The sequence below is a fragment of the Myiozetetes cayanensis genome, unplaced genomic scaffold (genome assembly GCF_022539395.1).
Source record: "Myiozetetes cayanensis isolate MyiCay16 unplaced genomic scaffold, myiCay2020 scf5-8, whole genome shotgun sequence".
In the NCBI taxonomy this organism is placed as follows: domain Eukaryota; kingdom Metazoa; phylum Chordata; class Aves; order Passeriformes; family Tyrannidae; genus Myiozetetes; species Myiozetetes cayanensis.
This window is the reverse complement of record NW_026087742.1, coordinates 48,290,241-48,307,891: the sequence shown is the minus strand read 5'-3', so window position 1 is coordinate 48,307,891 and position 17,651 is coordinate 48,290,241. Positions and strand designations below refer to the sequence as shown.

General features: G+C 39.4%; 1 protein-coding gene across 1 annotated transcript in view; it reads right to left on the bottom strand.

Annotated features, from left to right (window-relative positions):
* Nucleotides 1-17,651, bottom strand: part of KL (klotho) — a 45,536-nt gene that overhangs the window by 7,564 nt on the left and 20,321 nt on the right. Inside the window, exons 2-3 of the mRNA XM_050331320.1 lie at nt 6,568-7,078; nt 1,608-1,876 (exon numbers count right to left, since the gene is read on the bottom strand). Coding sequence (XP_050187277.1) covers nt 1,608-1,876; nt 6,568-7,078 — 780 coding nt within the window. The remainder of the gene's footprint in view (nt 1-1,607; nt 1,877-6,567; nt 7,079-17,651) is intronic.

The following is a 17,651-nucleotide window of genomic DNA, read 5'->3' as shown; positions in this document are numbered from 1 at the left end:
CTTCTCAAGGTCACTCAGAATTATACTTTCACTTTTTAATGAACATCACCAACACAGTAAGGACTAGAAAACAAGAAGTTTAATTACTTAAAATAACATGCAGCATAAAATCTGCTCAGTCTTATTTCAGGTAACTCTTTCTAGAGCCAAACCACAGGACACTGGTACCACATGCCTTTATTTGCCCCTTTCTCCTTCTTTTCAACCTTTGGTGTGTGGTCCCCTCTGAGTCCAGATTTCCTTTTCCTGCCCTCTGTCTGAAAAGCAGGTGTCAGCCTACAACCAGTGTTCAACTTGTAGCTGAGGCTCTGCAAACTGTGTAAAGAAGCTGCTGAAAATCAGTTGCTATTTTCTCCAGAGAGGTCAGTACTGTGCTTATAGAAGAAAGTAATAAAAAACAGCATGTCTGAGGGAAATTGCTTTTCTGGAGAATTGTCCCTTGTAGATTACTAAAGCATGCATTGCCACTAATACTGTGGGAATGCTGTCAAAACAGTTTTTCCACTGTGATGCATCTACAAATCACACTACCTAAGCCTTACAGCACAAAATGTTTGAATGGCCTTCTGAAACGAAAATATTCAGCTTTGAAGGTTTTAGGGATGGGAGGGATTTTTTAACTGTCGTAGGCCAACTCCGCAACTTCATAGTCGCTATCGATTCCAAAAGCAGCAATTCCATTTCCAATTCTTAATCTATCTGAGAGCTAGGAGGATAATGACTTGAATTTTCTTGGAAATCAGTGCAACAGGTAAAGAAGCTGAAGCATTTTTCAAGAGAAAAAAGTCAGATCTTATTTCTTGAGCGAGAAAAAACAAATAAGCCCTTCACACTCCAGCCTTAAGAAAGATTCTGTCTTTGTGGAAAATGTAAATTAAAAACTCTGTTCTTGGATCAAGCCTTTGAATTTACACCTCTTTACTGTGGTTAGAGAAGCCCTGCAAGCCAAAATAGCATCTGAGAATTACAGAGCCAAACAGTTAAAAAGATCATAACTAAGCTACAACTTTGATTCATGCTATAAAGTCTTAAAATTTGAAAGAGTCTCCCAAAGTATCAAATTATTTGAATTAAAGAGTAAGAGCTGTGAATTTGATCCATAATTTAGGTAGGTTCTATCCAGGGGCACTGCAGGCCTCCATCAGACACACTATGACATATAATGAAAAAGACGGAATACAGAAATTTCATCTAAATCTCATTTACTTCCTTTTATACAAAATCACTCTAATGACAGTACCAGGATATACATGAACAAGATGTAGAAACGTGTCACTGGAATTTTAAGAGTTTTCAGGAAGTTTTCTAAAACATATATACACTTCAGCAGATTTAATCAACTTCCCTTTGAAAAGAACTGACTTCCTGTTACTGATTACATATGTCCAGGGAAGATGAGCATCAGACCACTTTTCACTTCCATATGTTTTTCTAAGGGTATGGTAAAGAGGGAAAGACAGAGTGTTGGGCACAAAACCCTTGTACTTGTCTCCTTGCAGCACTGTGGTAATACATCCTGGCAAAGACACTCTATTCAGCAAATGTATCACTATGAACTTGTGCACTGATCTGGCTGGACAGCCTGCTGGCTTTACTATCAGACTCACCTGAATGTAGTTGTCAACAATTCCCCAAGCAAAGCCACAGGGAAAAATACCTTCTATAGGCTGGTTTTCAGGCAAAGGTGGGAAGCCATTTTTTTCTATCAGCTTTTGATAGAATAAGACAGAAGATTTGGGCATCAACTTTTTGTCATGGCTCTGAAAATCCACATAAAACAATCCACGTCGAATGCTGTATCCCCTGTGCCACTCAAAGCCATCCAGGAGGGACCAGACTGTGTAGCCAAACACATTAACTCCGTCGTACCGGATAGCTGAGGAAAGAACAAACCCAAATTTATCGTAGTGCTCGTTTTTATTCTGCACATTACACTTTATCCACAGTATTTGCTGTACTCTTGTGTAAGAACAATGCAATAGGTCAGATAAGTACCCTGGGGCCTGCCTCAAAGCTTTTTCAGGGAAGATATTTCAACTGCACTCCCTTAAGGAGCGGCCAGGTTAAGCGTGCACCATGCAAGGCAGCAGAGGTACCTGGCTTGGCTTTAAATAAGCGAGATTTAGAAAAAGCAGCTGTGCCGCAGTGGTTTGAGCAGTGCTGCTAATTAGGTGAGCCAAACCTCAGCCTCGGAGCAGAGCATGCCACACCTGAACCATCTGCAGCAACTGAGCTGGTGACTGCGCTGCACTGCCCTCTGCTAAGCACACACTGCAGCTCACACCCAGGGTGCCCTTAATGCAGCACTACCCTGCATGCAAACAGAAGTTATACCAGGGTTTTTTTCTCCTCCTCCCCTCCTCCACTACAAATACGTATTGAGAAAACCCTGACAGCACTCTTGGTGCGCTCATGAATTTTTAATATCACAGAATTTAAGTAGAAATGATAATGCAGGAAGACTCTGTTTATTTGATAATTCTGTCTTTTTACATCTTTTATGGAATAGCATTTTCCAGTTTAAATATTTAAGGATTTCTTAAAATATGCACATGTTCTAGGTCAACTGTTTGACTTCTAAGAATTACCACACACTGAAGGTTAATATCAGGGTCTACTGGAATCTGTTAGTATTAACAGCACCATAGTTTTATTTTAAGATTCCAAATGATGCTCACTTTTAGTTTTATTAAACACTGAGATTTAGCAAAATGTTCCTGGGCAAGGCTCAGCTCCAGGAAAGTACAAAAGAGTGTGCTTATTTTAATTACATAATTAGACCCACCCTAATTCAGCAATGCATTTAAGCACATTCTTAAATGTTCTTTTGAACTGGTGTTTGGCTCTGTAGGCAGTAAAGTTTATCTTTATTACTCACCATCTTCTGTCAACCCAAACCGGATACCGACTGAACATAATATTTTCCAGTCTACTAACAATGAAAGCGTTATTTCAGGGAACCAGAATATCAAGATCCTAATTTCTCGGTTTTATCAATGTACCTCATTACAATCAGTTATGAAGGACCACATGGATTCTTGATTGTAACCCTGTTTGAATCAATTAAATGAACAATGCAGTTAAATAAGCAACAAATTTGGCCCAGTCTTCGCCAAAGGTCATGAGAAAATGTCTAAGGAAATGGAATATTTCTCCTCCTAAAGGCATCATTCTTTTGTGTTTGGCAAATGTCAGTATTTTTCTAACCTCTGCATGCATCCATGATGACATCTGCCATACCAGCAGAGTAAAAGCCAATACAGGTTCACTGTGTTAACTGGTCTCAGTGAGAATTTCTTTGAACAGCATCTCACCCCTTCTGTAAGTCATCACACAGCACTCCCACACTTCCCGAACACCTCGTAAAAACCCTCTTCAAATCCTTCTTTAAAAATGTATTAACTTTTAAGTGTCACCTACTAAAGAAGTAACTGGAAAAATTTTTGGAAGTTCCTAGAAGTCTCGAAGTCTCAAACACAGCATCCCACGTGGGCTGCATATTACTGGAAAACCACTATGAAAATTTATACATCTTTTTTTCCCCTTTTTCTTCTTCTTTTGTTTGTCTCCCTTGTTTTCTTTATGTCTGTTGGTGTGTAAACCAGGCAGACTGAAACCTAAACTGTCCTTGCTTCTGAAAATTAGTGGCCTTGTCCATACTACCCACTGCAAGTGACTCCTGTCCTGAGCAATCCTGCACAGTATGCCTAAAGTGTGCACTGTATAGACCAGAACTCTGCCAGAGCCAGATTAAAAATTAAACAGCAGTTCAGCACATGCTCTGCTTAGCTTAGTAATATAGAAGTAGTCCAAGGAAACATGGCAGACCCATAAGGACCAAATACAGATCTTTAAAACCCTCTGCTCTGCTGCTATCCAACCTCAGTTTCTGAAGGTGACGTGTGTGAAGCCTTCAGCCTCTGATTTCATGTGGAAGGTGCCCAGGATCCATGTTTTGCCTCTGGACATACCTGAGAAGAGCTTGGTCCTGCCCCATCAGGGGCCTGGCTGCTCCTCTTCTCCTTCAAGCTCCTTGAATTCAGGCCTGTTAACTCCCCATACGAAGACCTAACCCCTCCACTAGTCAACGTGGCTCAGAGGAGCTTGCATGCCCTCCCAGTAAACATGCTCTGCCTTACAAGACACAGTTCATTTATTTGTTGCACCAGAGACAGAGTTGGGAAGTGAATATGACCCCAGAGTAAATGGTGAGATACCCACACATGTAAGAAGACATCTCCAACCAATTAGCAACTCTAATTAAAATTCAACTACTTTTATATTACAGCTCTGCTTACTCTAATCAACCTTAAATGGTGTCTGGATAGAAAAAAAAAGATATAAAAAATAGTAAAAGTATTTAGTGCTGTGAATCTCAAACAGAGATCCTTTCCCAGAAAAAAAAAAAAAAAAGAAAAAAAAAGTACCAAAAAAACCCCAAAACCAAAACCAAAACAAACAAACAAACAAACAAACAAACACCCACACCAAAAACATGTACAGAGCTTGTCTACAGCATGCAGCATCAGAATAGACATTTACATCGGCACTTCAGCTGAAATCAGGAGCACACTTTTTGAGCAAATCTCTCATCATGTTTTGGTTCAGATTACAGAGTGGTCTCAGGATGCAAGACCTGGGTTCCTTTTGGGTGAAATTAATCCAGAAATGGGCTTCAGGAGTATACGCAGTTGGACACCTGGCCCTCAGCACCAACTCTTTTTAGTGTACAGGCTTGCTCCAACTAGGCTGCATTTACTTTTTAATGTAGACACAGAAATAAGAAGTTTATCTGAATGAGTGCATGCACACAACAGGGAAAAGGTACAGTCCAGATCTAGCAAGCAGCAAACCCACCTTTATTCAGCCCTGTGTCTAAATTAATTATCCTTGCTTCTCAGTGCAGTATCTCCAAAGTCATTTCACTGTCCCTTGACTGCTGAGATTTACCATGAATCTCATGGTAAATAGTTCAAGAATCTACATATTGCAGTCTTTCAGAGAGAAAACATGTGCCTTTGTCTTTATTCTTTAATACTCTACAACATGGATGATGTGTTTTGTGAATCATTCTCAGCCAAATTCCCCCAGGTATTGCATAGAGAACTTTGGTATTTACATTGCATTTTGCAGATTCTAACAGCAGAATATTTGGGTGCAATAATTTTCATTTTAATGACAACAAAGTCCCTTCTGTAGATCCAGACTGCTTTCTTTTTTCTTCTTTTTTCTCTACAAAAGGTTTAGTCAAGTGCTAGTATTCTTAAGTTAATATGACAAGTATGTCATACTGTTGTTGCTGTTATTATTTATTGAGTGACACATTAAAAGGAAAGACACTTTGTAAATTGAGATTACTTCCAGCCAGCTGTGCTTAAAAGGCAGATCCATGTATGTATTTCCAGCAATTTGAAAACTAAGCAGAAATAGGGGCAACTGGAATATGACTCCTTCATGAAGATGAGCTCTTCATCTAACTTCATGCACACTAGTGATACTGTACTTGGCAACAGTTAGTTACTGTTTTGCTTCCATTCTTCTATTTTGGATGCACTGACTCAGGTACTTTTTCACCTTTTAATTTATTTGCAATAATTAGGTTTCTGGGATAGCAGATGAAACCAACTGGGGAGTACTCTGCATCTTCATGAGTGCTGAGAATAAAACAAAAGCTATTTTTACTCACCCACTGTATGAAAATTATAATGTAACACAATGGCTATCTCATCTGAAGTAATAGCTACAACAGTACTCTTTTTAAAACAAGAATAGCAAACTGTAGATGAGGAAATCAGTTATTAAATTGTAAATTTAAAAAGGAAAATACAATGAAAGTGGAAATGGGCACCCCAACAGCTTATTGATGACTACTAGGATTGAAAAAATCTGTTTTCCACAAGGAAATTGGAAGTTAGAAAATAACCCTCATATAAGGTAGTGTATTACTCTTACTGTTTGGAAAAATAAAAGGTTAACACATGAAGTTATTTAGATTATATAACCTCAACCATTCTGCTTTCTTTAAACTGACATAAATTCAGATTACTGTGATTAATGTCCACAACTGCACTAATGTAAAATTTGTGTCAGGGCAAGGTGCAGAATGAAAAGGTTCCAATTTTTCATTTTAAAATTAATAGTTTCCATCTTCGTGTTATTGTTGGGTTTTTTCCCAGAGGAATTCCTATTGCATAGTATTTACCTCCTCACATATATATTCTCATGTTTTGTACATATGCATTCAGATAAGGAAAACAACTATTAATAAATAACACAGTAAACTCTCCTAAGTCTACTGAGAATACAGTTCAGACATTTTGCACTTTCTCCCACCAAAGAGGGTAGAAATTTTCCTGCTGACTTCAAAGACAGCAGCATCAAGCTCACCAAATGCTATCTTCAAGAAAAGAACAAACCCAGGAAAGGGATTTGAAGTCTCATTTCAAAAGTACCAAGATGAATGTTGAAGACTAAAATCAGTTTCCAGACTGGTGCTTTAACACATCTCCGTAGGCTATACTGCCTCATGATTTTTTCAAGCACACATTAATGCAAACTCAGGCCTACCTTTTAAAGTTTCCATAATGAACTTTTTAAGATAGTAAATATATTTGGCATCATCTCTCTTGGTAGTACCAGAAACAAACCAGCTGTTCTCCACAATGAATATTTGGGGGTTGTTATATTCACTGTTTATCCAGTAAAGGAGTTGCCTCAGGCTGATTGATTCCAACTGCTGGAATTTCATGTGGGAGTCCAAAAGCTGGAAACTCAGGGTAGCTCCAAAAGAAAGAGCAAAAAAGTCTGCTGTTCCCTTGATATACTTCTTCTCAACTTCACTGAATTCAGGCAACAGAGATGAAAGGTTGCTCTTCATACTCTCTGGATAGTCACCATCAATAAATATGGGCTTAGCAAACCAGCCAAGCACAAAATCAAGGGATTTTTGACATTCTTTTATGTTTTTTTCAGTCATACGTTGAGGTTTTATCCAGTGAGAGCTAAGGGCAATGGACAATTTTCCTCTTTGAGTTGGACGAAAATGGTCATTGTAGAGATGCCAGACTTTAGCATGGGCCTGTTGAAAAGAAAGACTGTAATTAAAGGACCCAAAAATCCATTTTAAGTAACACAATTAGTCTCAAGTACAGATGCCCAGTGTAATCAAATAAACACATCACTTAAGGGTTTAGTGTTATTCTTTCACCAGTAATTTACAACACCTAAATTAACTTTTCCTAAATACCATATATCAACTAGAAATTGCTAGTTGGTTGAGGAAAGGTGCATCTCAGTTTTCCAAGAGATACTATTCCAGGTAGTGAACACACTTTTAGCAAGGCACCTTGATTAACTTTTATTATTGAGTTCAGACATAATTCCAATATTTCCAAAAATGAAAACACATTTAAACAAACATGTTTCAAAGCATGTTTTCATTATAGGAATTTTACTTTATCTGTAGATTCACAGATATATACAGAAGGAAAGTCTGTTCTAAAGAATAGATCTCTGAAACAATACAAATCAAAGAAACACCTTTGAACTTATTCCTCTTTGAGTCAGAACACACAATACAGGAATATATAACTACCAATCTAGATTTTTAAAAGTCTGGTGAAAAGCAAATTGCCACAGGTCCTGAAAAATTATTCCAAAAATTCAACTTATTGTATTAAAATTTGCTATTTACCCCTAGCATCAGATTTTAAGCACTTGTCTTGGTATAATTTTATCTTTTACTGTGAGGACATATTTTCTACCAAATTTCTTTCCTGTGATCTTACATAGTCAATTGAAACAGTCTCTTGATGTTCCCTTTGAAAGCTAAATAGATTAAGTTCCTGAAGCCTTGCATTACCTTCAGGCATTACCTTCAAGCTCTAAAACCACTCTCACTGCTCTTCTCTGATTCTCTTCCAATTTGTCATCATCTGTTTTAAACTGCAGCAGCAGAATTGGACATAAAATGCCAGTCGTAGTCTTGCCAGCAGTAAAACCAGAGACAATTTAATACACTATTTCTGCTTTATGGCTGTAGAATTACTCTGTGAGCATATGCTCATCCTTACTACCATATCTCCAGAGCCCTTCCTCACCTAAAACTTATCTTTTCTTTGAACCTATCTTATCAAAGAATTTTGACTGGTCTGTGAATCAATATCCCATCTTTCGTCATTTACTCATTTGTAGAAATTCTCATGTTTTTTTCTAGTTCATTAATAAAAAGGTAAAAATATGAGATTTGACAACATGAAACTGGGAGGTGTGGCCAATACCTCAGATTTCTGTGCAGCCCTCCAGAAGGACCTCAGAGATGGTAGAGAGGAACTCCCTGAAGTTCAACAAAGGCAAATGCAGGGTCCTGCACCCTGGGAAGGACAACTCCCTGTACCAGTGCAGGCTGGGAACTGACCTGCTGGAAAGCAGCTCTGCAGAGAAGGACCTGGAGGTCCTGGTGGACAACAAGCTGTCCATGAGCCAGCAGTATTTTCCTGTGGCCAAGAAAGCCAACAGGTGCATTAGGAAGAGCATTTCCAGCATGTCAAGGGAAGGGATCCTGCCCCTCTACTCAGCCCTAGTGAGGTCACATCTGAAGTGCTGTGTCCACTTCTGGACCCCTCAGTACAAGATAGACATGCAGCTCCTAGAGCAAGTTCAGTAGAAGGCAACAAATGATTAGGGGCTGGAGCACCTCTATTATAAGGAAAGGCTGAGGGAGCTGGGCCTGTTCAGCCTCAAGACTGAGAGACACATCATCAATGTCTATAAGCATCTGGAGGCAGGGTGTCAAGAGGATGGGGCCAGGCTCTCCTCAGTGGTGCCACGCAATAGGACAAGAGGCAACAGGTAGAAACTGATGCACAGGAAGTTCCATCTCAACATGAGGAAGAACTTCTTTACTGTGCAGGTGACAGAACACTGGAACAGAGCCCAGAGAGGTTGTGAAGCCTCCCTCCCAGGAGATATTCAAGAACTATCTGGACGCAATCCTGTGCCATGTGCTCTAGGACGACCCTCCTTGAGCAGGGAGGTTGGACCAGATAAACCACTGTAATCACTTCCATCCTTACCCATTCTGTGATCCCGTGAGTCTGAGATGTGCTCATTAGAATAAAGCATACCTATTTCCAATTTACATTTGCATTTTGAGATTCATCAGTTAGTATTTGTTCATATGTGCTGTGATGACATGAATCTCCATTCTTACCATACAGTCATAGATCCAATAAATATATATGACAGATTATTAATCAAAATTTCACATGCGCTTTTAGCCCCCCTGAAATATAAACTATATACAAAGCCTTATAATTTTACTCCATGCAGTTTGCATGTTTGAAAATTTTATCATTAGTTTATTGATAGTTGCTGTTCACAGTTTGTTTTTCATATACTCTTACCATTTATGCTTTGTACTATAATCCCCTCCAGTTGCCAACATTACTAGGAATATAATTTTTGACATAGGGATTGTTAATTACCCAGGAAAATAGCAAATTCTATTATTTTACTGTTCTTTCAGAATTTTAATTATCACAGCTGGGAGAAAAACAATTGGAAGTAAAGGACAATTAAAGGTAAGATCGATAATCAAGCCTCAGTTCAGTAACTCCCAAACTGAAAGCTGCTATGTTGGAGCACATAAAACATCTGTGCAGATCTGACACTAGCTCTAAAGGAGACTAGACCCATGCCCTTTTAGACTGGTCACCAAAACCCAAAGAGAACAATCTTGGAAACTGTGAATCACAGCACACACCTATGTGCATGTATTCAATCTCTCAGTCACTCTTATTTATAATAATACATCAATAGCTCCAATAAACATGATGCAGCACAACCATCTGTCTGTACTAATACAATGGATTTTGATGCTAGCAAGAAACTATAGTAACTACTTCAAAGTCTCATTGCAAAAATGGGAGCTGACCAAAATACAGACTTCATTTTACTCCACAGAAAAGCTCCATTGCACTGATGAAAGAACAAAAGACATTACACATCATGACCAACACCCAACACTTTAAATACGAATTTTAAAATGCTATTAGGAACAAATTTATCACCACTTGCAACTCAAATTTTCACTCCCAAATTTTCCCTCATAAAGGGGCCATATATTCTTCTGTTGGACGTGACTCATGTCTCAATTTCCTGTCTCAAATGCTAAGATACCAGCATGCACATTCTCAAATACACGATTTCATTTCTGTCATCTGCACTATTGCCCACCCATAAAACACCTCAAGGACTGTGGAGGACTTGCCCCATAACTCTTGGTCCTCCATGTTTCAGAGATCTTCCAGAATTTTAGTAGCTTGGGATCTACCATGAAGAAAGGAGGAAGGAAATTCTGCCAGTTATCCCTCTACATGCATAAGGAGGGGCTATTTACTCCCTCGTTGCAATGAAAAAGGATGAAGTGTGGCAATGCGAGATCATCTCACTCAACTCTACTTTCTAAGCAAGTCACCTAGTCTGCCTCTACAGAAAATGAGACGACTTTTGTTTAAGATATGCAAGTGAATGACTCTTTGGGAGTCCCTCTCTCTCTACTGATAACAGACAAAACCTGTTACTCAGTTTAAACGAGACATGTTCTATATGTAGATGAAAGCAGACAAGAAGAAGCCCACTTAAATGTCTGCTTTCTGGAGTGTGCATGAAGTGGAATTGTGTTATTTCCATTAAAAAATGCTAAACCTAGAAAACAGTGCATCAAAGACCCCAGGCTCTGTGGATGTAGAGTAAAGAAGCAGTCAAAACTGCATAGAAATAAAGCTAGAAGAGCCAGGGACAAAGTAGAGAGTCTCTATGGAAATCTGGAACAGAATTCACTTGCCTAAAACTAGGTGTCTAATGCAGTTTGAGAGACTTCAGAGCATTCCAGCCTGAATTCCAGCCAGTTTAAGAAAGCTGCAAGTCTCCCAATAAATCCCAAATCACATCTCTTAGCTCCAAAGAGACACCTGGAATGCTAAAGAACATGACAAATGATAATTTTCACCTACATTCATCTTCAGGCAAATGAATCCTATTCCTAGGGTGGGACTCCGTTTTAGTCAAAAACACCTTATATTTCACTGTCCACATGTGAGCGACGTGCCCAAGCTCCCACTATAGGTAATGGAGATCTCTGGCTCCACCAGCTGCCTTAACACAGGCAACTAGTTGTCACTCCAGAATGATACATGCCCAGGTCACATCTGCCATTTCCATGCAGATGGCAAGTCTCACATGGCACTACTTATACTGAGCTAAGGGATTCCCAAGTGCAGTCTACCAGCAGTCACAGTGTCGCACCCAGCAGGACCACTACCTAGGTCCCAGTAACTGTATGGATTAGTGGCAGGATTTCATGTACCTGAATGTGACTGGCAGACATGACTCAGGACCCAATGTAAGACCTTGGTCTTCTGAAGCAGCAACTGGAGGCTGGGGTAGCTCAAGTGACACTGTACCTCGGCTGGGAAAACTGAAACCTTCTAGATATCTATTACCTATAACTGAAGCTATGTGCAGAGAAAATAAGTAGGAAACAACACACCATCAGTTCCTTTATATTTATCTGAAATCTTACTTCCAGATCGCAGTGACTTACTTTTAATTCACAACCAACTAGGCTTAAGATCATGGCAACCACACTTCAGTATTTCTACTGACATACGGCATGGTGACTCCAGTCCCTGTTTTTACAAAATGCTGAGGGGTACTTTGCTCCTTTTTAGCTCAGACAGGTGTGCAGTGCTCATAAATCCCCTCATCTGGCTGAAAAACCTTACTAAAAAAGGTTGGTGACAAACTGTCTCTAGGAAGGTTTGTGCAGTCACCCGTGTGTTATGAGCAGAACTGCTAAAACTTGTGTGCTGGTCTCCAGGCTGTTGCATTTGGGTAATCTTATTATTATTACTTGGATTCAGAGAGCAGCACATACTGTTAGATACCAAACACTTGACTGACACCTTTTTGGGGGGTAATACCTACATTCTTGAGCTTGTTGAGGCTTGAGCTAAGCTGGCATTGGGAAACTGTGGATTAGGATGAGTGCTCTCTGTGCTTACTAGAACAGGAACAGGCTTAATTAGTAACAGACCATCAGGAAAGCTTTTAAACAGCATCCATTTTACTCCTAAAGTGCTTTCATCACTAAGAAAATCATAAAGCTCTATATCACCATGAAAATGAAAGACATAGCTTGTCCTTAGCTAAGCCCATTTCTATGTTTGTACTTCACTCATATTTCAGACTCAGACAGAGTCCTGTTTTCAAGTGGATATGTTCTTCTGCCCCTGACTTTCCCACCCAATATACCTATTTGGACCACATTCTATCTATATTCAACTATGAAACTCTGACATTGGTCATGTTTGATGACCCTTAAAGAGTCCTCTGTATGAGTCAAAGTCAGAAAAGTCAAAACCAAGCCTTGATGAAGTGCCAAACACACTTCCAAAGCAGAAAAAAAACCCCTGTAACATCATAGCGTGGAGTAGTCCTACCAAGTTGCTGCAGTGATAGCAGAAGTAATTCAATATAGGCAAACAAGCTTCACAATCTGACAAAGTTCTACTCTCTTGCAGGACACTTCTACACAGTCCAAGAATCATTAGGTGAAGTCAATTTAGTGATACATAGAAATTTGTTTGCCTGACTACTCCTCTAAATTCCTGCTCACGATCATTAAGACCTTCCTTGCAGTCTGGCACTGCAAGTTCTCAGTACTTCTATCTATCATGATGCATAACCTTCACAAGAGCAAATCAAGAATTACAATTGGGAACATCACGATTTCATAATTTGTGTTCATTCCTCCAGAACTAGTTGTCTCAATTTTAAGTTGTGTCTTCTGAACCAGTAATAATACCATTCATTTCACACATAAAATGCACAAAAACACTGCTCTCCACACTCAGATTAATTATCCTGTATTAACTCTCTATTTGCATGTTAAAAAAATTGAACAGAAAAATGTTACTGTAACTAGCACTGCTGAGGTGACACCTCAAATCCTGTATTCAGTTTTGGGCCCCTCACTACAAGAAGGACACTGAGATGCTGGAGCATGTCTAGAGAATGACAACACAGCCAGGGGAGGGTCTGGAGCACATGTCCTATGAGGAGTGGCTGAGGGATGTGGTGTTGTTTAGCCTGGAGAAGACTCGGGTGACCTTATTGCTCTCTACCACTACCTGAAAGGAGGTTGCAATGAGGTGGAGGTCAGTCTCTTCTTCCAGGTAAGAAGTGACAGGACAAGAGGAAAGGGCCTCAAGTTGCACCAGGCGAGGTTTAGATTGGATATTTGGAAATCTTTTTTCACTGAAAGAGTTGTCAATCACTGGAACTGGCTGCCCAGGCAGGTGGTGGAGTTACCATCCTTGAAGGTATTTTTAAAAGACATGTAGGTATGGGATTGAGGGACATGGTTCAGTGGTGGACTTGGCAGTGGTGGGTTAAAGACTGGACCTGATTTTTTCCAAGTTAAATGATTCTGTAATTCTGTGATTTAGCAGTACAAAGGGAAGAGTTAATTGGAAAAGGTGGGCAAAGGATTTTTGATTACAAAGAACTGGGCTGATGTACCTCCAAAAAAACCATCATTATCCAGTTCTACATCAACAGATCTTCTGAATCGGATATAATTATTTGAGTGACATGGGGAAGTCTAGTGTGGGATTAGTCACAATGTGTCTAGTACCAGCAAGGGGAAAATATAATGGTTTTTTCCCAATATCATCAAAAGCAAGTATTTTAATCAAAAACTACAACAAAGGATGTCACATTTCATGTAAGTTTCACTGTCAGATCATAAGTCAAGCAGATTTTACCCACATAGTCTTTGGGCAAACATTGTCTTTCTCAATCAGATTATATTCTTAATACTGAGTAACAAATACTCGCTTAAGGTTTTTCAGATATTTCAAAACTAGTAACATAAGATCTTCACATATAAAGCATAGGACTTTTCTATATGTTAGTTATGTAGTAACTTATTTTTCCCCAATAATTGCTTCCCAAAAAAGTATTTTTCTAGTTTTCTTTTCGAAGCCTGTTAGCCAACATTATCAGAGATGATCAGTTCAATTAACTTGGCATTTTTTGACCAATCTCAACAAACCACTACACCTGGGAACAGAATTTGTCTTGTGAATGGTACATAGAATGCTGAGTGAACATTTTTCAATCTATAACCACACAATGTAAAATTTGCCAGAGTTACAGCTCTAAGTATTGATCACACACCTGAACTACCACTGTTTTGTGCCAGTTCCTTTCTCAATACAATTTAGTCACAGTTTTTCACACTGTGGTGGTCATTGTAAATGTTCTGATGCCTCATGAACATGAACAAATTTATTCCTGCCACACATAAGGCAAAAAGCAAAATAATTTTTATTTTAAGAATTGGGAACAGAGATGTTACAACATGCACAGAAGAAGAAAAAACAAACCAGATACCTTAACTTGTAGAGCAGTGTTTTAACTCCAGAACAATGTCTCTGGTGTAATACTCACCTCTACAGAAAAAGCACCAAAGATGGCATTAAGTCCTTGTCTGAAGGCACAGTGGCTAGATAAAACACCATTTTTTCCCACCACAGGCAAAATAGAAGAGCTTTGCTAGCATGAGAATGAAAGGGAGAAGGTAGCCTGAAAGCTTGAAGCTGAGCCACAGCATCAAAATCCACTGCAGGTACTCCAAAAATATTAGCAGAAGGGAAAAAAAAAAATAAACCTAAAAGATAAAAAAGCAGGTAAGACTTATTTTTACACTTTGTTATTGGATTTTATAGCAGATGAAAGACTGGGAAGACTTGTACTTTCACATACCATATGCACAGCCATAAGTGAACATTATCACAGATAAATATGCAGCAGGGAGACATAAAGGACCACAATGGGATGGAAGGAAACAAAAACCCCCTTGACCTCATTGTGTCAGATGACTGCTGTGGGAAACCTTTCCTTTGAAGTACAGAAAGTCAAGATGTTATGGCACAAGCCCTGAGTGAAGCCTCTCCCAAGCTTACCCTGCCTTTGAAATGCCACTGGCTGGGCCAGCACCCTGTGGCACGGCAGCCAGAGAGAAGGCAGCTGTACTGCCCAATGCACTCTGCACATCCCACTGTCACCATCAGAGGCTGTGCAAACACAGGTGTTTCCCTTTGGCAGGGATTCACCTCACCTCATTTTTGTCATCACCTGCATCTGAGAAGTTCTCATGCAGAGCAGGGGGAAATGCCTCCAGGCCACAATTCACTCAAGCCATTTTTAATGCCCAGATGAGAGTGAGACAAAGTGCCTGTTCCCCTCCACTCACCACACAGAGAGGCTGGCACGACCACTGGAGTCAACATCCTGTCCAAATAAACTAAAGCACCAAGAGATGAGTGGGCTGGGAAAGCAGTTTGAAGTCTCCTGAGACGCAAAGAGTCTTTGAAATATAAAGGTCATCTGGAAAAGAATTAAGCGGCATTTGGCTTTGAGAAGCAATGGGAGACAAGATAAAAATAGCTTCATTTCTGACAACAAGTGCTTCTGAGACACTTGATGTGTTTAATCATTTTCCGTTACCTCTGACAGAAAAGATTAATTACGGAACTGCACAAAAATAGTTCAAGGAATGTTGTGACCCATGTGAATATTAAAGATATGAGAGATTCTTAAACAGAGTACAAAAAGAAGATAAAAGTACAGAGCAATACCCTTGAGTGATTTAAAGCTTAGAGACAATCTTGCAGTACTGAAGTGAACTAAAATAGTCCCTGATAACAGACTTAGAATCTGGGACACAATGCTCAGGCGGTATTTAGAAGAAGAGCAAGATACAATCATTGCCATCAAAATTGTTTTGGGCGTGCTAGAGCTAAATAAACATACAAAAGCTTCAGTACTGACACTGACCTGCAAAGTGATCTACCAGAGCATGAAACTCTTGGAGGATAGGCCAGGCTCCAATCACAATGACATATTCAAATACACAAAACATAGACACAAGGGAAAAATACATGAAGAACTTAGTTGTAATCCACAAAAGCAAGCGCACAGAACCGCACAAGCAGTAGTAAACAGCACAAACCAAGAGGTGATATTTGTCAGACAACGTGATGAACAAGAAGGACGAAAAAGCACAACAACTTTGAAGGAACTCTTAGTGGGAATAATGGTAACAGTTGTGGCAACTGAATACATCATTAACCAGAAAAGCAGACGGAATCTTATCCTGGGCACACCAGTAGGTTAAAAATGAATTGACTCAACTGCTCCTGGAGATGTAATGGAATATTCTGTGTGTGACTTAAATACTGAGTCTCCTAGGAGAAAGACAGAAAGAAATCCCTGTCATACCATTACTATAAGAATATCAAAAGATTCTGGCTTTGGCAAATCCATGTTTGTAGAGTTGGGAAAGGCTGACAGACTGGCAGTCAGAAATTATTCCTGAGGTACATGAATCTGCTGCCCTAAAAGCTCCAGAAATTCACCCAGAAATAAACAGGAAGAGGCTTTTTCCCAGCTAGAGTCTCAAAAGAAATTAGACTGCAGGAGTATTCATGGCAAAGTATTTATGCCATGAACACATGATGAAATTCATCAGGCACAGAAGCAGTAAAAATATTCCCAAACCTCACAAATAAGCTTATTGGAGTAACAAATAACTGCATGAAGATCAGGCATTTCTGATGTTCCAATCTGGCCTATCATAAAAGCAGACAGCAGGATTTACTGGGTAATGGTTGGGGTTTGAGCAATTAATTCTGTTATACCATAAACCCCACCTGTCATAGCAAAAAATGCCAGAGTCTGGCAGAACAGATTTAGGATATGCTGTCTTTGTGATTTTGTTATCAGGGCAAGGCTGGGAAGAATTTCCCCCTACATTTACTGCTTTGCATGCATCTATTGCCCAAGGATTTCCCTGTGCTCTAGCTTTATGCAATATTGATATCATCCAAACATTGAAAAATTTATCAGAGGCTGATAAAATCCATGTAATTTCATGAACAGATGATGTATTAACCTACCGTCAGACTCAAACACCACCGAAAGAATGAATTAAACAAACGTGAGCCATAACTTTGGTAGCACAATTCTAAGTGAATTGATGAACAGGTCAAGTGGTACATGAAAAAGAAAAGTATTTAGGAATAGACTAATCTCTTCAACAACAACAAGAAAAATTAATAAGCAGCTCCTTGCTCTACAATTCGCATAAGCTCAGATCTCTTCTGAGTTTTATTCTTCCCCTGGATTCTATATTTATGTCTGCAGATATGATTAAGCCTTTAACCAAGTTGTTAAAGAAGGTGAAGCAATGGGAATGGAGATCAGGACAAAACTTGACCTCATCAGCATTCAAAAAGGCTGGCATAGGTAGCCACGCAGGAATGCTATTCCAGCATGGCCGCTTCATTTGCACCTTGTTACTCCTCCAGAAGCAGTATAGGTTATGTTATCACAAAACCAAAGCAAGTCAGTCAGTTACTGTACAAAAAGGAGCATGTGGTATTCCTGGGAGACTTAACACAGTGACTCAGAAATTACGAAGTGGGTAAAAAGTGTGATTACCAAGCTCAACATATTTAGGAGTATCAATACTGTGGGCTCAGCAGAAGAGTGAACTACAAGAATTAGGTGGTCTCCAGAGC